Here is a 22228-nt window from a genome sequence, read left to right on the forward strand (position 1 = left end):
GCCACCTCCTCCCTGCCCTGCCTGCCCTGCCCACGCCAGGCTGTCCAGCAAGTGTGGTGTCCCCTCCCTCTTCAGAGAAAGGCAGTAGAGATACAGGCGGTAACGTTCATCCCTTTTATTATTAAACATCAGATGAAGAGGTCGCACACACACATACACGCACGCACGCAAAAAAGAAAGAAAGAAAAAAAAAAAAAAAAGAGGAAGAAAAAAAAAAAAAAGAAACAGACTGGTTGAAGACCGCTATTTCAGTGGCGACAGAGACCGAGTACAATTGGTTTCCTGGCCGGAGCGCAGACACAAGTCACTTGCCAAAAAATTAAAAGTCAAATCAGACAGCAGATAACTAGCCCACGTTCTCTAACTACAAGTCACCGTCCAGGCCGGCCCTGGCCCCCCCCCAGCCCTCCCGACCCACTGGCAAAGAAATGAACCAAAACTGAAGAGCCACCGGCCCAGGGCTGGAGAGTCTGCCCCCGGCGCAGCGTGAAGCCGGGAAGGGCTGAGCATTGGCCGCACCACGGAGCCAGGACGCAGAACGGTGCAGGGAGGTGGCACAGCTGCGCCTGCCCCCCCCTCCCTCCCCAGGAGCCAGACAGCCCCAGTGCCCGCCTGCCGCCTGGGCACCTCGCACCCTGCGCCCGCTGGGAGACGGCTGTGTACAAGGTGATGCACTCACGTCCTCCATCACCAGCATCCATGCGTGTCCGAGCAAGCGTCGCCCCAAGTCCCTTCCTTTGCTGTCCTCAAGCGCTGGGCTGCTGCTCCTCCTTCCGTCCGTCCGTCTGTCCGTCCCAGGGCTGCGAGTCGAGCGGACATTCGCCTCCCCCCGCACCCTTCTCACTGCCGACGATGCCGTGGGAACCTGAGAAATGTTCACGTGCCTCCTCCTCTTTTTGTCTGTGGTTCTGTTTTGTGTGTGTTTTTTTTTAAATAATAGTTATAATAATAATAATAACAATAATAATAATAGCAATAATAAAAATAATCGCCCCAGCCCACGACAATTTCAAGTATTCCCCAAATAAAAGACAGAATTATAAATAATTATAACTTTACAATTTAATAATTGACACATATACTATAGTATTTACAGTATCATAAATGCTTTTTTTTTTTGTGTTACTTTTAGTAAGCAATCCCTGAGAACAGTTACTTTAACTTGTTTTTATTGAAGTATCTTCACAAATAGAGGAGTTCGCATGTCTCGGGCGGGCGGGAGAAGCGCTCTGCAAAGCCATTGCTTTTGGTGACGCATGAGGTTCTAGTGTCGCGGGTTTCTTTGCTCGCTTTCTTCATTTATTTTTTTTTTTAATTCCCCACATAATTTTAGAAGTTTTTTTGCACTTTGCAACCTTCAGATCCCTCCAGCAACCGCTTCCTTCAGGAAAGAGGTATTAGATTTCCAGGTTAGCTTTTGGTATTGGCAAGGGAGGGCAGGGGGCTGAGCGAACCATCCTTTTTCCCCGTGGTTGCATTTTGGTTTGTGCCCAAGGAATCTCTGGATCCTCTCAGCGTGTGAAATGGTTAAATCCAAGAAAGAAGAAAATAAAAAATAAGAAAAAAAAAAGAAAAGAAAACAAACAAACAAAAAGAAACAGAAGACCAGAACAGAGCAGCCTCTGCTGATGGGAGGAAGGTGATCTCTGCTTTCCTTCCTTCTCTCCCAAGTCCCCGTGCTGCGGCTGGACCCTGCCAGTGAGTGTAGCGGGGGCCAGGGCTCACCCAAACCGTTCCCGCACCAGCAGCATCAGTTTTTTCTTGCCTTTGTAGATTTGTTTGAGATTGTCAATGAACTGGGCGAACTGTATGTGCCCGTCCTGCGCCAGGAGAAAGGTCTCCCTGGCCTTGCTGAGGAACTCAATGAACTCCCCGTAGTGCCGCGGGCTGATGTGGGTGAGCCGGGAGTGGGTGGTGTTGATGTAGGCGCTTATCGTCGCGTCCAGCAGCTGCCGCAGAGGGGCTTTGTCGGTGGACATCAGCTTCCCCGAGTTCCTGCGGCCAGGGATGCCGGCCAGCCCTGGGGCCGTCATGGTGCAGCGGCGAAGGATGTCCGAGAGCACCGTGGCACAGTGCACACTCTTCACCACCAGTGGGATGATGGCCGCCAGCTCATTTTTGCCCAGAGAGTGGCTCAAGGCGCAGGCCCAGAGCACGTCGTTGATGGCCGGGTGCGTGTCCTGGTTGTAGGCCAGGTTGAGATGTGTCATGGCCAATGAGGCCAGTTTGAACGCCCGGAGCGGGTAGCCCCGGTGCTCCATGTAGCGGGCGATGGTGAAGAGCTGGGTGTAGGTCATGCCGGTGGAGGCGGCGTCAATGACGATCTGGTAGGCAGTCTCGAAGGCGATGTGGTCCTTCTCGCAGAGGGTCAGGGCGGACAGGGCGCAGTTCTGCGGGTCTTTCATGGCACACTGCAGGGCCAGGGTGCGGGCGCAGCTGGCTAGCTCTTCCCGCTGCGGGTAATCCAGGCTCAGGCGCAGAATGGTGTTGTGGGACATCACTGTGGCCGCCACAATGCTGGTGGCTTCCGTGGGAGTGAACAACGAGTACCAGCTCTGCAGGATGCTTACCAGGGCCCTCACCCCTGCAAGAGAACACTGGGGTCACAGCACAGCCCTGGAGCCTGGTGCAGATCACAGGGCTCCTCCCAGTCACCGGGTGCCTGGAGCCAGGGCGAAGCCAGCCTGTGGCGGTGCTGAGCTGCTGCCTCCGCCCCAACAGGGACAGGGCAGAGGGGGACAGGCAGTGGCTACCCTGCGCTGCCATGCTGCAGGGCACAGCGGGCACCGCTGGCCTGGCCGGGGAATAGGGGACCTGTCCCGGTCCCAAAGCCAGCCACCGCTGTGACCCCAGCACTGCCAGCTGGCGCTCGGAGATGCACCCAGTTACCAGGAAGAAACAGGAGACCCAAGAGAGCTCCGATGCCCAGGGCTAGGAATGGCTTGAGGATTTCTGTGCTCAGCCCCATTCTCACTGCATGCGGGACGGACTCTCCCAGCGCAGCGAGGCACTCACCCACTTCGGTGGCGCATGTCACCAGCCACCTCACCATCTCCCGCCGCCGCCAGTTGAGGGTGGACAGGGTCATGCGCATCACCTGCAAAGCAAACTCGGGATGATCAGCTGCCCCACGGGGCTTCAATGAGGCCACCCAACACAGTGGTGCTTCCCAAAAATCCCTCTGTCCTGGCTGGCTCCCGGCTCCCCGGTGCTGCCTCACCTCCTCCCAAACCACAGCAGGCACAGGGGCCTGCCAGGCCTGAGCTCCCCTGCTCTGGGCCATGCAGGGATGAATTTACTCCTTCCATGGGGGCCCACCTGCTTGGTGGAAGACCATCACCACTGCCACTGCCACAGCACATGGGGCAGAAGGGCTACCAGCATCCCCATCCCATACCTGGAGCCCCAGCTCCAGTGCCACGTTGAGCAGCGTTGTGTCCGAGTTGCTGTCGGCCGGTGTGGCGATCTTGAACGCATCCTGGGCCAGCTTGAAGATCAAGGAGGAGGAGTGAATGTTCTTCTGGATGGCCTCCAGCACTGTGCGTAGGCGCAGCATGTCCCCTGAGTGCAGGCAAGAATGGTCAGATGGCTTGGCCTCCCCCCACCCTGCCCTTGCACCCCATATCCCACCTGCACTGGGTGGTGAACAGCCCCTTCAACATGGTCAGCCCCTCTGGACACACATGCGGACAGATGCACAGGGATGCTGGATCAGGCCCTGCAGTCCAATAGCAAAATGGGGCATCCTCCCCAGGAGGTGACACATCCTACAGCACCCATCCTCACTCAGTATCAACCTCTCACAGGGAGGACAAACAACCCAGAGTGATCCCAGACACATTCTGGAGCATCAGCAGACATCTCCAGGCACCTGGGTGTTCTACTCTGGGCTTGACAGCTGTAAAGCAGACTCTTCCCAACAAAGGAGGCATGTGGGGAGATGCCCAGTGCTGAATGGCTGTAGAAAGGCTAGTCTCCATTTAGGAACATTAAAAAGAAGAAGAAAAGCTGTTTGCTGCACACATACTGTCTTGCCAAATAAGTCCTTTCTCTCTGCAAGGCTAGCAACAGCTGGGCCAGGGTCACCCAGACTTGCTGCAGCTTGGTCCTGGATGTCCCAGGTCAGGAACACAGCTCTCATGACCAAGACAGGCTGAGATACCCCAAAGAAGCGATTTCCTGGCACAACACCCAGTGATGCTGTGGGTTTCCTGCCACAGGAGGCGCGGGGTGCTAGAAGGATACAGGATGGCACTGGGAGACAGGGCAGGATCTTGGAAGAGGGACCCATCAAGGCCTATTAATATCATGATCCTGCCTCTGGCTTGCGAAACGGTCCTGTGGGACACAGGATGGGGAGAAGGACCTTTGGCATAGGTGCAGACCAGAGATGCAAACATGCCACATCACATCCCTCTGCTTTGTTCCAGGTTCTTGTTTCTACTCCCATACTCATAAACTGAGCAGATGAATCTCAAGCAAAGAAAACCACGTAACGCACAGCAGTGTGGAAAAACCTAGTGCTGCACCAGGGCACGCAGGGACGTGTCAGGTGACTAATAGCTAAAGGTATCACCTGCCACCCACAGCAGCCACTTGCACCACCACCGAAATCTAAGCGTCCCTAAAACGACTCATTGGGGCAGGAGCAGGAGAGGCTGCAAGGACACAGGATTGCATCAGGACATGCTGTGGCGGGGGAACACTTCGGAAGGGGGCGGTGGGAAAAACAGATGCAATCCAACAGCCCTACGCCCCTAGCATAAAAGCCTCATCCCCATTAGGTGCTCAAAGAGAGAAGAAACTCATGGATAAGCCAGGTACCAGCTCTCCATCACAGTACCACAAGGCAGGGCAGAATACCGTCAGCCCTCAAAAGCAGCCAAGCAGAGGAGGGCTGGAAGGAGAGAAGAGGCTGTCAAGGCAGTGAGGCTAGAACTTTCTGACAGCTCATTTACCTTCCACCTTGCCGGGGAAGTGGCACCTTCCCCATCAGGCTGGCAGTACTGGGAGCTGGAGGCTGCTGCGGACTGTGTGGGACAGCAGCAGGCAGCAGTAACCACCTGGCTTGCCAGCCCTCATGGGGCACAAGGCATTTACCGTCCTGCTGGGGTTGTGGTTTCTGGACAGAGGGATGTTTATTGAAAAGCCTGCGCTGGCCTTCATCATTGTGCCTGGGCAGGGACCAGAGAGGCCCGAGAGACCAGTGAGGAGGTGCTTTAGGAGCCCTCTGCGGCTAGGACCAAGGTGTCCCACCCAGCACAGCTGTCTACATCTCCAGCCCTGCTGAAACCCACATGTGGTTTGGTGCACTGGGAGGTCTTCTCTCTCCTACAGCCCGTGAAAGATCATTACCATAGGGCAGGAAGAGACAAAGCAGAGGTAAAAGGATAAGCAGCTTCAAACAAAACCATGCCGTGAACCCACGACACATCTGGCAGGGCTAGCTGACCCGGCAGCTGACCATGCTGTAGGGAGGCACAGACCAGCATCACTCAGGGGTGCTACCCAGGTTCCACACCACTGCGGCCGGAATCCCTGCAGGGTTGCCTGCACCTCCTAGGAACCTCCTGTCCCAACCTGCCAGTCCATGAGCTTTGGGGCCCTTTGGGACAAGAGTCCTGGGGATCCTGGAGTCCAGAGGGCTCCGCTGAAGCCAGCTTACTGTGCCCTGCTCGGTCAGGCTGCCAGCGGGCCACCCAGCTGCTGTCTGCCACTGCTGAGGGAGCAGAAGCAGGAGCTCCCTCTGTTCTCCAGGACAATCTTCTCGATGCTCTTGTGCAGCATCAACCCACCACCCCTGTCCCAGAGCTGCCCCCCCACCAACCTTTGGCTGCCGTGAGCATGGTGGAGGCCAGCTCGCACTGCTGCGACTCCAGGTGCCCCAGGGTGAACCAGCGAGGGTACCTGCTGGGGACCACTGAGACCAAGTGGTGGGGGTGAGTCACATCGCCGGATGGTGCCGTGGTCTCCAGGACAGGCAACCTGAAGGGCAAATGGGAAGAGGCAACATCAGACCCCAGCCCAGCCCCGGCTTTGCCTGCTCTTCCCAAGGCACTGGCGAGGCAAAGCAGGGGCTGCCTGCAGGCAGCTGCCCGCAGCAACGCCTTTGAAAGCATCCTGCTGCCGTGCACGTGTGGGGGCTCCCGAGGCTGCATGCTCAACACATGGGCATGGGGATCAATCTCAGACCGACTTGAAAGGAGGAGAATGATCCGTGAAGTGATTTATAAACTTGTAAGGAAAAGCACAAGCCTCAGAAAAAAAAAAAAAAGGCAAAAAACCCCACCCAAATCCCTCCTCCCTCCGGGCTCCTTTCATGTCAGAGTGCCCAGAAGAACTCCTGGCTGTATCATCTGGTTCTTCTTAAAATGCCCGGTTATGATCAGAAGCAACGGCACATTTCCCCAGGGCCTCTGCAGCCGGGTTAGGTTACCTGCTTTTGTGGGGATATATAAAAGCCCGGAAAACCCAGGGGAAAAGAAAGTCTAAGGAAGGGGAGCAGGAGTCTCACATCACCAGCTGTGCTGACAAAACCACGTTGCCTCTTAAACCCCCAAGTCAGTGCTGGTGTTGCTAACTCGATGGCCAGCCAAGGTGTGCAGGAGGGAAATTGTCTCCGTGGACGTGGAGAGCATCTAACTGTCTCTGCTCGCCTTGCTTGCAGACTTGGGGGACCCACAGGGCAGCAGAAGCCCCGTTTTCCCAGCCCAGGCCAGAGACACCCCAACACAGGGAGTCCCAGCTGGGAGCAGGGGATGGGCACTAACAGATGCCAAAGGAGCAACGCGCACCCCTAGGGCAGTTGGTCCTGGTCCTGTTCAATGGCTGGAGGTTGGTGCCCCCACACACCGCAGAGGCCCTGGGCTGCTCAATAGGCCTGGCTGTCCTCCTGAGCAGCTCTTCCCAGGACAGGGGAATTTCAAAATTTCCCCCAGTGTTGGGGAGAGATGGTCCATTTCACCAAGGAAATGGTCCAAAAAAGACGAAGCTCTGGGCTGGGACTTTTAACGGTGTCAGAGGGAGAGAGCACTGGGATGCTCTGGGATTGATGGCCCTTCAAGCATTGACTTGTTTGAGAAATTCCAGCTTTTTCAAGCCCCATCCAGCCTCTGCCAAAAAACTTCAGTACACGTGCCGATGTCTGAGGTATGTCACACACCAGGAGGGAGACGGGGCAGCTCTCAGCACCGGCCATGTCCCCCCTCCCAGACAGAACTGGGCTTTAAAGGAGAGCAGAGTGTGACCGTGTTCTCTGCCCAGCTCTGCAACATCCTGGGGCCCAGGCCAAATCACCTGCCCATCTGTGCTGGGATAACAGCCCTTCCCGCGGGCAGGGAGGGCTGCAGGGTGCCTGAGGAGTGGCAGACAGCAGGCAGATGACAGCACCATGTCTGCCTGGGGCCTGGCCTAGCAGAGGACACCAGTCACCAAGACAGGCAGGTGACAGTCCAGCCTGGGGTGAGGGGCTGGGTGGAGGCTGGACCAGCAGATATTGTCAGACACACACAAATCCCTATGGATGGGACTTGTAAACCAGGAATCACCTAAACAGAGAGCAGGAGCCTCTCTGCACTGCTGCTGTGCCCGGGGGCCCTACACACTGCACAAGATCTCAGGGATGGCAAACTCCAAGCCTGCCTCCTCTCCCATCGCTGCTCTAGGGTTGCAAAGCATCCCAGCTTCCTGGTGGAGCACAGAAGAAAGGCAAGAAGGGGCGCAGAGACAGAGTAAAACATGCACCGACCTCATGGCCCGCAAAGCCAGCTTGTATGCCAGGTCTGCGTCGTGGGGCAGCAGGGCAGAGAACAGGTATTTGGCAAAGGTGTGCATGGGGACGCTCTCACGGTGGATGACTTCTCCCAGGCCGCTGAAGGGACCACCTAGGCAGAAGCAGAGGCCGTCAGCCATAAAAAGCACCGCAGGATCTGTAGCTGGGGTTTGTACTACCCCAAAGCTTTGAGGATCTGCTCAGCAGCTGTCTGGTGCATTACTCAAGCTGGATTCAGAGCAAAGGGCTGATCTTTCCTTTTCTAAAAACCTTTTCAGGTCAAAAATCCCTCAGAAACTCAGGCCACGTCTTAGCACCCTTCTTTGTAACCAACTCCGAGGTGGTCTCCCGGAATGTCAGCAACCCCTTGCTTTACCAGATGATGGGGCAAAGCATCCATCCTACAGACTCAGCACCGCACCCACAGAGGAAGAAGCCAGGATGGGGTCAGCCAGGTGTAAACCTTGGAAAGGGCACCCCAGAGATGTTACCAACAGTCAGCTAAGATACAGAAGACAGCTAGATGGACCAAGCCCTCACCTTCCAGCAGCAAGATGCACTGCTTCCGCAGGGTCTGCACCAGCACTGGGTCCAGCTCCAGGTCCTGCAGCCGGGCAATGATCTGCTCCTCATTGCGGCACACTTTGTCCTGGGCATAGAGACCTTCGGGCATCACTCTCTGCTGACCCATCCCCATCAGGGCCACCTCTAAGGCCAGGGACAGGTAGGACTCGCCACTGTCTTGGCTGCCGGTTGCGACGGGCACATGTTGATACACTGGGGGTTTGGAGTCCCCAGCATCTGGAAGAAGGGGGAAGAGATGCAACAGGGTGAGAAGAGCCTTCCTAGGTGGCAGAACCAAGGCAGAGAGAAAAACCTTCCAACTTCAGAAACAAGACACACTTCCGTTGCTGCCTGCCTTTGGTCACCCAGAGATGATGGATAAAAGCTCCCTGCAGGAGATGTGGGCTCCACCCTCCTTCGTGCTCTCACTAGGAGATGCAGGAGACCCAAGACATGTGCAACAGGGTGCATGGCTGACACCAGAGCCTTCCTGTGGGCCAGCACGCCTCAGCCCAGCTCTGCTAAGCTGCTCTCCTGCTCTTCTCTGGCTGCAAACCCCGGGGTTGGGAAAACTCAGGGGCACTAATTATCCCTGTCTGCACTGCAGCTCTGCCCTGGCTGCTCCTGCAAAGGCAGAGAGAGGGGAGATTCAGAGCCCAGGGGTCCTGAGCCCCACACCTGCACCCAGGGTCTGCCTGACAGGCTCAGTTCGGCTGCAGCCACCGGGAAGGGAGCCAGGAGGAGCACTCGGTACCTGAAATTTCAAGGCAATTTTCCTCTTCTAATCTACAAGCTTCGGTCAGGGTGAGAAAGAGGCAGCCGATGGGGTTCAGAGGGTGGCCTACCCAGCCCTCCAAGTTGGTGATGGTTGTTGCTCCTCGCTGCAGCAGCTCTGCAAAAAATGGAACAGAAAGACAGTAAAAATGAGGATGTTAAAGACAGGTTCTGGACCCAGAGGGGTCTCTGAGACCATAGGCCTTTTCTTACCCCATGGCCTGGTACACGGGGACCTCCAGGGTCGACTCAGGATCACAAGGGCAAGAAGCAGCTCAGAGCAGCCACCATGAATGCTGCCACAGTCATCAAAGGGAAGAGCAGGCACCCAACAAAAACAGGTGCCCCTAAGGCCACATAAGATGCAGCAGCTTGTGCTCTGTTCCAGGAGGACACAAGGGACTGTACAGTCCTGAGGTGGGGTCTATAAAGTCAGACCTGCAGCTTATGGACTCGTTTGCAATGGTAGCCTGAATGTTTTGGAAACACAAGCAGAAGTCTCTCTGGAGATGACAAAGACTCTCAGTGAGTCTTAAAAGCTCCATCTTTTGATTATCTCAAGCTGGCTGAGCTAGCAAGGTCCAGGAGTCACTGACTACCAGCAGCCCTGTAGTAACTGACCCCGGCTCCCTGCCAACTGCAATTGCAAAAGGAGAAATGCTGGGTTTGCCTCCTGGTACAATTTACTCAGTGAATGCAAGGTGGATGTAGCACACACAACCAGTTACTGCAGCTCTGCAGACGAGCAGCTCCTTTTTAATGCAATTATCACTTGCCTGTGCAATCCTTACAGGCAACCAGGCACAGTGATAGTGGGAACAAGAACATCCATGCTCCAGCAGCCTGAATAAAGCACATGGGCACACCCGTGTCCTTAGCATGTGGGTACCAATGCAGTTTGGCTCAAGCAACCAGATGGACCAGTTTGTCTTTCTAGGGTGTGAATAATCCCATACAGCTCTGCCTACCATCAGCCTCTGCCACTCTGGATGAGGCAGCACTACCCTCTGAGGCAGAGAAGACTTTCTCAACCAGCTGGTACACCCCAGCCAGACCTCATGAGACACTTCTCCCATAGGTCTACTCATACCTTTCTTCTGATGCTTATATATTTCTAGCTGCCTTTGCTGCTGTAGTCGCAGGGTATTGATTATAGCAACGGTTAGTCGGAGAGCTTCTCTGGGATAGCCGTGGGAGCGCAGGGCATCAACCCGAGCGCAGGCGGTCGGGACGTGTTCTGCAAGGCAAGGACAAACATAGGGGCATGGCTGAGCCAGACAAGCACAGAAATTCACGGGATGGTACTGATGGAGGGAGAGAACCCGACAGCATCAGGCTTCAGGGCATTTTCTTCTACTGATCTTCCCCACGCCCCAGCTAAACTCCTGCTCCCTGTGTTGAATTCATCCCTTTCTCCCCGCTCCTGGCAGAGATGCCTACCAGGAACACTAACGGGACTCCTACCATGTTCAACCCACAGCAGCCACGTCAGTACCTAAATCCCCACCTCCACAAACCTTATCTAATGGAAGCATTTCCAACACACCATTGCTGCAATACGGCAGCTCCCAACACAGGCTTTTACAACTCTGCCACTCATTTCTCCTAAAATCTGCACAGCTTACAGTAATTCCTCTCATTGCTATGCACCTAAAAACTTCTTGGCATCTCGTCCAACACCTTTCCCTACTCTCATGGCACAGTTGACAAGTGGGGTGAGGCTGTGCATCTAGCACTGCGCTGGGGGCACTGGCAGATTTGGGGTAATGTTTTGAACTGCTTCCTTAATGCCTCTGTGGAGCGAGCTCTGCAGAAACCCCATCTCCTCTGCAGCTCTCCTACCTGTTTTTTTATTATTAGGAACAGTTGCATGAACACACTCCTCCCCGCCCCAGGACTCACAGTTGCTTAGGAATTCATCTGCTCCTGCTGCTCATTGCTCACCTGAAATCACAAGCAACTGTGGAGAGGATTATGACTGAGTGAGAAATTAGCAGGAGCAGATGACATGACATGCCGCCTAACAGGCAGCGAAAATCCCATTTTCTTGCAAAATGTCCTACCGAGGCAGGGGGTGGGGTGGGGGGGGAAGGCAAACACAGAAGATCTAAAATTATGGTAGAGGAATAATTTCTATTCCTGAAAGAGCTCAGAAAGCTTTGGAAATGCAGACAACCACCTCCACAAGTGGTGTTTCCACATCCCAAAGGTCACTCGCAAGGAATACACAAGTTTCAGAACAAAATCATCTGTAAAAGAGCTTCTTGTTGCTCCCTCTATTCATTTGCTAAATGGATGAAATATTCAGCTTCTCACTGAATTCATCACTAGAAGTTGCTGACAAATCACACTCCTCTCCCAGCACTGAGTCCCTGATGGGGTGCCACGAAAGCAAAAGCACAAAATCCAAAAATCACAGCAAATAAATCAGAAAAATAACATGCACCAACCAGCTGGGCTAAAGGGCTCATCAGAACCCAGATTATGCTAGGGGCAGGGGAGCTGTGGCCACTGTGTCCCTGCTAGATGGAGTCCAGGGCAGCACTAACCCACCACCGCTGCCGGAGGCTGCGTGAGGAGGAGACCTGCTGCCTGCAGCAGCTACGCAAAACTCTTCCCAGAGTGGAAATGTCCTCTCCTGCTCCAGCTAAGCTAGCAGAAGTGTACCATCAGCCTTCAGATGGGCCCTTTATAACTGATCTCCTGGCCTTAACAGCAGCTTAGGGCCTGCTGCTCCACATCTCTGAATGACTTTAAATATTTTCTTCCCATTTGGCTGGGTGACGGCAGACCCTGGCTCCTGGACTGGACACCAATGCAGTGCTGGGTTTTGACCTGTTCCATGTCCCTACATTCACCTCTTGGGCTGTAGGGGTGAGACATCCACCTTCCTGGAGGTGGGGGGGCATGTGTCTCCCATATTCCCATCCCAGACACGTAGCTGTTAAGGGTCTGCAGACCTGCCCAGGGTTATGACTTTGCAGTAGAGAAGCTGTGTGGCATGAGGTGCGTGGACTAAAGGTCTACAACACAGCAGCGTACTGGGTTTGACTCATCCAGTATGCCTTAAGTTCACACAAGACTTAATTGTATTGTCTGCTAATTGCCTTTAAGGGAAGACTAAAGAGAGGGGGACAGCAGGGAAGAAAAAACCCAGAGGATACAGCTGTGCTCCCCAGTCAGCTTTCAAGTGTTCCGTCCCACTGTACTAGGAACAGTGACAGCTTGCACTGAGGACAGCTAAACACTGGTGCGATGAAAGAGGACATGATGAGCCTGGTCCAAGCTGCCCAAGGGGAACCCAGACTGTGAAGATGTGGGGCTTGCTGTAAGGACTGTGGCTGGGGTGTGGGAGGACATTGAGTTCTCCTTGCCCTACTCCTCAGGTTGAGCACCACGGAGGCAATTTCACTCTAGGATGCAGAAGCTTGCAAGGACCCAGGGTAGCAAAGCTTCTTTGATGCTTTGGGTGGCTCTTCTCCGCTAGCAACCCCACTCACCCAGGCCATGAGAGGGGCTGCTGGTTCGGATGCTCACCTAGCCACAGCGGCTGCCCCTGGGAGTTGAAGAGGAGGCTCTCACCCTCCCGCTGGTATGAGGGAGACACGTAGAAGTCACTGCTAATGATGCGCTGCAGGTGGCTGTCCTGCCAGTGGAGGTCACAGCCCTCGATCGCCCGGGTGAATACGGTTCGTCTGGGCCTGGCCAGCGAGTCTGCAAAGAGAACAACCATCAGTGCCTTGGTGGGGCATGGGCAGCCTGTTCCTGCCCCCAGCCACGAGCTCCCTGGACAGAGCAATGTCTTTACAATGTGAACAAAGCCCCAGCTGGTCCCACTCCAGCTGTTTCTGACTGAACAGGGGCTCTGGCTCCTGAGCTACAGCAGTCGGCCTTTAGGTAACTCTGCTGCCCGTCCCACCTCTGATGGCAACTGCCATCTCCTTAGACAGCACTGCTAAGCAACTTGCTGGAATGACTGACTGCCTTGGCCAGAGAGGTGAGAGGAGGCAGGGACTACCCATCCATTAGCTTTCTGATGATAATCCACTGCCACATATGAGGCTGATACCTTGAAACGTGGCAGTGTGTTCCTACCCGTGACGCTCAGCATCACCGACATTACCGACAGGGTAAGGGCTGGCCTTCCTCAGCTTTACTGTCCCACAAGCACCACCAGCTCTCCTCTTCTGCTCCAAAGCAAAGTCCTGGCTTCACTGAACCACAGCTGCTTACACCAGCAGCACCTGAAGCCGTGAAGGGAACCGCTCGAGTGTGTCTCATCTGCCTCTGGGTGATGAGGGGAACCACTGCCTTTCAGCAATCTCTGCGGGCTGCGCGAGAGGGCTGGAAGCGGGGAGAGAGCATCACCAGAGACCTCACTGCTGCTCTGCAGCAGATGTCTGTGCTCCTCTTCAGAGCTGCTCTGTAACTTCAATAACATTTCTGAAGCTATCAAATGCTGTATGAGCATTTCACTCTATCCAGACAGATCAGACAAGTGGTTTGTCGGGAGGAAAAGGCCTGTCTGGAGCAATCCTGCTATCGCTCCAGCCATGCCAGATCACGAGGGCCAAACACAGCTGGCAGGCGGCAGAACAGGAAGCCCCAAAGGGGATGCAACACTGAACGTCAGGTCCTGCAACCCGCAGGACGGGCCGACTTAAATGCGTTCAAGGGTGGAAAACAAAAGGCATTGCTCAAAGCTGATCCAAGGAGGCTGGATAAACACGCTCCGGAAACGATGGCAACAAGCAATTAGCCTGAATGCTGCAGGCACCCCGAGGTGGAGAGAAATTAAACAGGTGTTTGTACGTAGAGAACAATGCTGCTCACTTTACTAGGGAGGATTTCAGGAATCAGCTGTTCTCCTTCAGTAATAAAAAGAGGCTGGCAACAGTCTGCAGCGGTATTTGCGTATGCACAAACACTAACTCCAGGACACCTCCAGATCCATGCTGCTTTCAGACCCCTGGCTTGGAGAGGCAAGAGCATGGGGACGAGGGGACACCCCCAGCGTGCACTTCATAAACTCCCCTGCTCAGCCCCAACAACCTGCCCCAAACACTGGAGCGAATCCTCAGCAGAGCCGGGAACACCAGCGGGGAGTCCCGGGGCTGGCACAGGACATGGAGCATGGCCAGGTTTAAATTCAGCTGCTCCCCAAGGATGCGCACGGGGGAGGCACAGCGAGCAGCCAGGGCGTGCGGTCCTGACTGTGGCTGGGTTGGGTTGGCAGGACGGCCACACTCCCGAATTGCTGCTGAGGGAGTAATCCCACCCAGAAGAGTGACATCTCCCCCCCGGCATGGCTGCTGTCCCCCTCTCCTCTTCCCACGTTGGCCACGCTTAATACACAAAGGGCAGTTCCAGGGCAGCAGATGGAGGCACGGTAAGAGCAGCAACTTTCAATTAATGCCTATCTACTTCAGGCAAAAGCGGGGAAAGTGCTTAAATATAAAGGGATCAAATGCTTTGTCAGGGGTTGAGAAAATATTTTAGCACAAAGGAACAACCCCATAACTAGATCGCTTGTTTGTGTTCTGCACTTGAACTGCGTTTAATATTCCTGGCTAATGACTTATCTACCACCTGAATCAAAGCCCATAAGCAAGGCTCAAGGGCTGGGAAACGGGCTTGACACCATCTCCATCTCCTCACTCTCACAGCCAGGGCTTCCGAGCTCAGCTCCGCTCTGATTCAAGCAGCACCAATTTTCTGTAAAACTCCATACCCAAACCTACGCAGTCTGCAGGGGTCTAAACTCCCCCAAGGTCAAGCTGCTTTAAAATGGCATCTAGTTTGATGTTCAAAATACAGGTGACTTCACCCAAGATGTAGCAGAGCCAAAAATTTCCACGTGTATCCAAAACCAGAGGCTGTGAAGCAGAAAGTTTTGTATTCCTGTGACTCCCAGAGACATCACCAGCAGGTGAACTGAGGTCTCTCCACTTTGGTGCGAGTTTTGACCCAGATGCAACCCCTGTGGCCATCGGCTGGACTTCCACTCCCTGCCCAGACTCACCTTGGCTGTGACCGGAGCTCTGCGTAAGCGCGTTGGTGATGTTGGGAAGCTCATTACCGTAATTGCCGTCTTCCAGGGGACAGACGTCCATCTCGCCCCACTTGCGCAGCTGCCGGAGCCAGCAGGATTTCTCTTCCAGCTTGCAGTGTGGGTTTAACACCACGCACACCCACAGCGCCCCTAAACAAAGCCAAGAAATCAAGGAGGTGTCACCACCATACCCGCGGGGCAAAGCTCTTCTGCTGCCACGCTCATCCTGAGAGCCTGCAAGGTTTCATCGGCATTGGTAAACTCATTTCAGCATAATGCACAGACCCAGGAGGGGGATTTAGACAGCTTTTAAATAAAAGTAAAACTCCTCTGTAATGAAGCTAAATTATAATCTCATGAGATGGGGGACAGTGGGGAGGAGGGAAGGAGAGAGCGGCTGTGTACGAATTTGTGAGTGCTTCTGTCTGCCAGGACAAATCTAGTGTTTGAACTACACATCAAAGCATGCTTAAAAACACCCTGGCAAGCTGCAGAGTCTGTATCTCCAAAGACTAACCTGATTTTGATCCTACCCACGTTCCAAGTGCTTTAAAGCCCACTCCGAATGCTATTTCATCTGCCATTGTTCTTCAGGCCATTTGCATTCTACTATTTAAAAAGGAGATTTGGTGTATTTTCTTCCCTTTTTTTTTTTTTTCTTCCTTTTTCTCTTTTTAATCCCCAGTAGCCCCCAGCCTGCAGAGGAACCTGGAGCCTGGCTTGATGTCTCGCAGGCAAGACCCCCCCCAAGGCGTGAGCCCTCCAGATCTCCCAAGCAGAGGTGCCCATCAGTAGGACGCCCATGCTGACACACTCTGGGACAACCGTGGGATCTCACAGGCCTGACGGTGCTGTCCTGCTGCGTGAGAGGCCAAACCAGGCCCAAGGACATCTGTCATCATCAAGATCCTTTCATAAGACAGGGCTGACACTGGTGCTGCTCACCCAGCCTTGCTGACCCTTCTGAGTCACCCACTGCTCTGAAAGGGCCTGCAACAACCCAGGTAAATGGAGAACCATGAATTCTCCTTTGGCTAATTGCATTTCTGCCCAAATTTCCCTGCAAGGCTGCCAGGATACAGCATGTCCCCTCCCTTGTGCCTGCTCCGTGGGGTGGGATGGCTGCGTGCTGGCACAGCTATGGTGTGTGGTGTCCCTGGGGAGCCCCTCGGGCTGAGCAGCCTGAGTTGCTCCTCTCTCTGCCAGTATCAGATCCTGCCATGCATGCAGGACAGCTCAGCCTCCTGCAGAAACACCCTCTGCTGCCTCTCCAACATGGGCCCAGCAGAGACCTGGAGCACCTTCCTCCTCCCCATCCATCCAGTTGCTCTCCTCACCTCTCCATCACTCCCAAGAGCCAAAGTTCCCATCCCAAAGTGCCAGCCAGCGGCAGGACATCACCCAACAGGGCTCTGCTGCACGGCGAGCGCCCAAACCACCTCCCTCACTCGCTGTGTTTTGCGTGGCAGCTCCCCAGCTGCACAGCCACACAGTCGAGCCAAACAGCACCCAGCAAGGCTGCGACTCTTGACACAGGCAGCTGGAGCAGCCGGTCCCTTTTCCAGGAAGCACGAGGCAAAACCAGGCTGAGCAGTGATATTCTGGCTCGGGCTCCACTCCAGCGTCTCCCTGCTCCTCTGGGTTATAGCTGGGCTTTGGTCATGCTTTTGGGGTGCATCTCCTGGGACCTGTCCTCTGCCAGGTGGGATCTGTGGACATGTTTGGTTCAAATCATTAATAAGGCGTGGAAGCTGTGCATGTCCAGCTCCTCAGAGCAGCCTGGCTCGGCAGGACAGACGTCATGGCGTCACAACGCAGATGGTGGCAGCAGCATCGCATCCAGGAACAGGCACGAGAAAGGCAACTGCAGGCACTGAAGATCAGCAAATATTCAAAGCAGTGCTTGTCTGGTCCAGCTCCATCCACGTCTCAGCTCCACCACTCCCACAAAACCCCGCCAAAACCCTGCTCCTTTCTGATGAACAGGCAGGAATAAGACTTGAGTTGCAACATCAGTGATTAATGCGTGTGCAAGAGAAGAGCTATCTCCTTAGGGACTTTCAGGGCCCATCTCTCCCATAGCATGTCTATGTCACTCACTCCCAGGCTCCATGGGGGTTGCATGGACACAGCATCTTTTGAAAAATCAGGTCTCGGCTCCAGAAAATGAGTCTTCCTTAAGGCTCTGGTTATTGTCCCTCACCTGAGCAGGGAGCCCTGTCTGCTGCCACCGCAAGGGCATAAAACTCCCCACCTCCTCAGGTGCTCACAAGCTAAGCCCTGAGCTAGGCTCCTAGCGATGGGCATCCCCAGGCTCCAACTGGTTTCGGGCATCCCCTTCCCACCCACGCTCTGGCACATTGTCATTGCCCCTCTTCCCCTGTTCTGGGGCTGCTTGTGCAAAAAGCAGCCTCCAGCAATTTCAGCTCACGCCTCTGATGGTGCACAGAGTGGCTGGGCTGGCAGGCGGTAACAAAGCTTGGTGCTCCGGCTCCACTGTCCCCAGGAATGGGATGTGCCTGCTGGATTTTTGGCTCCCACAGCTCAGCTCATGACTTTGCAGCCTATTTTTGGGAGCCCTCCGAGGCATCCTTTGCCTGCCAAAATATACTGTGCCCCTGGGCTCTCCTGAAGAAGGGAAGATGTGATGGGGAGGTGGGGGCAAGGAGGGAAGAGGAATTTACATCTGTCTCAGCCCCGATAGTTATCTGGGAGATGGAAAAGAGGGGTTTTCTGAGCCCTATGGTCAAGTGACATCAGCTGACGGCACAAGTGACTCCTGAGCCTAAACGCCATGCCGGGTCAGACTCCCTGTCTGTTCACATGCTGCAGAAACCTTCATCTGAACTTTCTGATAGCAGGAGGTTAAGCGGGGAACAAAGCAGCAGATCACGATTAAGCTAAGCCTCTAAACAAAAATGCTTTTTGATGATGGGGTTGGGGGCGGGGGGGGGTGGGCAATGTTAGAGCCTTCCCAGCCCAGTGGTCCTGGTTGCTGGCCCCAGAGAGGACAGGCACTCCGATCCCGCGCCCAAGTTTCCAAACCATCAAAGAAATTCTCCCATTTCCCACAGGGTCGCCCCCCAGCTTAATCTGCTGAAATTCCCCACTGTAAACAAGTGGCTGAGATAAATAAACCCGTCTCCAGGCAGATTAAGGTCAGGCTGCACTTCAGCTGGTTTTTCGTCTATTTTTTGTAATTAGGCTTTAATCGTAAGTACTAATGCGCCAGGGCAAATACTCCCACGCCGCAGAGCTCTCCATCCAGCAGGTCTTTCCTTTGGGTCCCCAGCAGACGGGGCAATAGATGTTCAGTTGGCAGCACATGCGCAAGTAAACGATGCTGTTTTAATTTTAATTTTTTTTTTTTTAAAACTCTGAAATCCTGCAAAATCCTTCACATTTTCCCCAGCATAAATCCACAATCTTCTTTAAGGCTGATCTTCTTCCAATCCCACGCAAGTCTGTGATGCAGTCTTTGCTAAAATCGATGATTAATTATTAAACACGTGCCCAAAATAATTTCCGCAAGGCCCATTTTTCTCTTCCATGTGGCAACGGAACGTGGTCTGTGCCGGGGCTTCCCACGGCAGCTGGCAACAGGTCCCTCATCCCCCGTTTCAGCAGCAGCGGTAGCACCAGGCAGCTTTGGTATCTGCAGCCCACAGGTAGTCGGACAATGTGCCTTCAACAGCCCTGCACACCCCAGCTTCCACTACCACCCAGTGATGGTTTGGGACATCTCTCCGCGTTGCTGGTGTTTGTTACTGGTGAACACCAGCTCACTGCAGCTCTGGTCCCTCTGTACCTCTACCCTTCCTTCAGAGGGATGCTCTGTTCCTATAGCAAACGCTGCCCAAAGCCAAATCCAAAAGGCTTCTGTAAGCCAGGGGGAATAATCCCTGCTTTGAGTACAGTCCATGCCCATCCTGCCCTGGAGCCACTTCTTGGACCATCACCATGTCCCCTGCAGGGGCTCCTCTTCAGCGTGGAGATGCACAGACCCTCCTGCGTGACGTGCCTATGCCAGGCGAGCCGCTTGCTGTGACGTGCATTGGCTGGCACCACGCTTCACCTGCTGTCACACTGATCCAGCCTTAGCGGGGCCCTGACAGTCCCTAGCCACCTTGCCATCTGCTGATGGGGACGTGCTGTCACCTCCTCCCACTCTGCCGACCAAAACTATGCACACCAACCTGGTCCTTGCATGGTTAAATCAGGACTGAAACCCAACCACTCCTGCCTTGTGTGTGCTGGAAGGGAGGGAGGGCTCTCAGCTTGAATATAGCTGGTTTGAAATCTGGCCAAACAATCTGTAATTCTGGGCAAATTCCTTCCTGTGTCCAGGCCTGCCCAGACACCCACCCATCCACGTTTCACCTATGTGTTTGCTTTCTTCCATGTGGAAATTCTGGCTTGGTGGATTTGGCCACCTCTCCAGGATCCTTGCATATCCAACCATCTAGCTGCAGCATCCCAAAATCCTGGAAATAGCTTCTTGGCAAGCAAGCACAGATGAGCTCTCCAGAGCTGGCATGTGTATTTCCATCCAGGGAACTTCACACAGAAGCAAGACATCCCACCCCTGCCTAGCCCTTGTCTGCGCAGTCTCACCAGGCTCTCTGCTCTCACAGCTAAGTCTGCATTCGTTGGGCACTTGGTAAGAGGGTCTGTGATCCCAACTGCAGTCTCAGGTGCTCCAGAACCTGGACCACCCTCATCCTTCTGCCAGCTCTACAACATCCCTCTGGTCCCAGCCCATGAGCCCTTGCCCTCACACAGCATCTCCTACCAGCAGGCTGCAGAGCTCAAATTCACTTGTAAAACTATGGCATAAGTCAAACTATTCACTCAAGATCCAGATGTCCAGGAGAGCCTAGAACTTCTGGGTTAACTCCACCACAAAACCAACCTCCCTGGGCTCACGTCATCTAAATGTTTTATTCTAATGATATTACGGTGTCAGCCAGCTGAGCCGATGTCTAAGGTGCTTAGCTAGAATTACCCAGAACTGCATTTCCCTTAAAGCCAGGCTCTGCACTGGCCATCCTGCCCCCCTCACCCTGGAAACGTGCACCAGAGCAGGTAGAAATGTGTTAGATGGGATGAGATTTGAGAGCTGCCTCTCCCTGTTCAGATCACGGCTCCTCCGGGAACAGCACTCCCACGTCCAGGCTGCATCCAGCCCCAGGGGCTCAGCAGCCCCCATGTCCTCCCTCACAAAGGCTTCGGGGCAGCACGCTGAAGACCAGGCTGCTGCAAGTATGGGACCAGCCACCATCATGCACACCCATCACCCTTGACCCCTTCACAGGAGAGGGGCTGGTTTAAGGTGTTGGAACTGTGTCGTTTGGGCCTGATCCAGCTGTCCCACCAGGATTTTCCCAGCAGGGGATACAGTAAGCTCCTGGCATCTCTCAGGGCCTCTTCCCCCCAGAAAGAGGCCCAAAGGACTCTGGAACAACATCTGCTGGCCCAGCGGTGCAGGCAACCCTGCTGCTGCTGTCTGCAAGGCAGTGACCCTTACCCAGCTCATCCCAGAGCTGCCGGCACTTCTCCGTTATGCCCGTTCCCTGCTGCCTCCAGAGGGAGAGCCGAGGGTCGGCCATGAACTGCTCTGTTATCAATGTCAGCATCCTGGCCCCGTTGGAGTCCCTCATGCGCAGCATCTCCCGGACCTGGAAAGGAGAGAGAGAAAGTCTTTAGCAAGACAAACCATGGTCCTTCCGAGATGCTTAAGGCCTAGCTGGTAACCCACAGCTCCCTGTCTGGGGGTCCAGACTGTAAACATATACATATATATACATATGTGTGTGTGTGTGTGTGTAACATATAGTCATGCGCTATAACACTCATACAAAGTCTGTGAAGGGGCTGGTTGGAGTCCAACTGAGTAGCAGCCACCGCCTAGCTGTGAAGAGGACCAAGAATTTAACAACATGAACACAAGGCCCTTCTGCAAAGAAAGAGAAGTAGGCTGGTGCCATCTCCCCATGGTCTTGGTAGGCTCTGCAGGGTTGGCCTTCACCTCCCTGTGCTGATGGGGAGACGGGGGAAAGCCCTCCCTTGTGCAGGGATCACGGCAATCCCATCGTGTGGGAGGAAGGGACCTGCCAGGAGAGTGGGTGAGACAACCCAGGCCTGACCCAGAGCCTGGATTACAACCGCCTGCTCCGTGACCGGGCGAGAAGGCACTGGAGCAGAGATTCCCAGCTGTGACAGGCACCCTGCCAGGGCAGCCGGCGAGCTGCCGGCTACGTGACACACCAAGCGAAGAGGGGAGAGAGCAGCCGGCTCCTCCTCACCTTGGCAAACATGGAGTTGAGCTGCTTCCCCGAGCCGTAGTACCCTCCCTGAGATAGGAACATCTTCACCTGCTCTCGGACCTGTTCTTCATCCAAGTGCCAGCAGTTCTCGTCATCGATGCTGGCCCCAGCAGTGGGGTCAGGAGCGCCTGGGGGGGTGGGAAAGGAGAAGAAAAGAGACAAGTGTGTTTTAGCAGCAAGGTCTGCAGTCCCACCAACAAGAAATGGACCTACCTCTATCTTATGCGGACCCACCTCTGTTCTGCTAGCTCAGGCAAGGCAAAACCAACCAGGTTTCCAGGCAGTGAGCCCCAGCTGGCAGTGTTATGCTCTCCCTCCACAGCAGTGGCAGCAGGGGAAGCGATCCCGACCACAGGGCTAATGCCTAGCCCCTCTCCCTCTGCGCCCCATGTGAAGTGAGGCCAAGGAAGAGCAGGGACCTTCCTTCCTTCAAAGCCCTGGGGGCACAGGCAGTGCAGCTGCAGAGCCTGGGGTGCTCCCCAGCTCCAGGGATCGCCTGGGGTGCTCCTCCTCCTGCTCCACATCACCCATTTGTTTAAGCATCAATAAAGCTCCAATTCCTGCAAGCCCTTCCTCACATTAGGAACAGTCTAACAAAGGTACCACTGCATCAGGGCTCCAGAGCCCCGGGTTAAACACCTGATCCCACCTCTCATTTGCTTTGGGACAGGGGAAAAGTCCCTCTGCATCAGTGTACCTGCCAGGGAGAGACCCTCCGCTGGAAAGAGCAAAGGATCAATA

General features: G+C 54.5%; 1 protein-coding gene across 1 annotated transcript in view; it reads right to left on the reverse strand.

Annotated features, from left to right (window-relative positions):
• Positions 1 to 100: 100 nt before the first annotated feature.
• The window catches only part of ZSWIM5 (zinc finger SWIM-type containing 5), a 100203-nt gene continuing 78075 nt past the window's right edge, over positions 101 to 22228 (reverse strand). The window contains 12 exon segments of the mRNA XM_055725013.1: positions 101 to 2584; positions 3016 to 3097; positions 3398 to 3561; positions 5828 to 5985; positions 7748 to 7883; positions 8312 to 8572; positions 9090 to 9227; positions 10200 to 10346; positions 12647 to 12823; positions 15132 to 15311; positions 20689 to 20839; positions 21467 to 21615. Coding sequence (XP_055580988.1) covers positions 1722 to 2584; positions 3016 to 3097; positions 3398 to 3561; positions 5828 to 5985; positions 7748 to 7883; positions 8312 to 8572; positions 9090 to 9227; positions 10200 to 10346; positions 12647 to 12823; positions 15132 to 15311; positions 20689 to 20839; positions 21467 to 21615 — 2606 coding nt within the window. The 3' untranslated portion in view covers positions 101 to 1721.

This window comes from Falco cherrug, chromosome 12 (genome assembly GCF_023634085.1).
Source record: "Falco cherrug isolate bFalChe1 chromosome 12, bFalChe1.pri, whole genome shotgun sequence".
NCBI lineage: Eukaryota > Metazoa > Chordata > Aves > Falconiformes > Falconidae > Falco > Falco cherrug.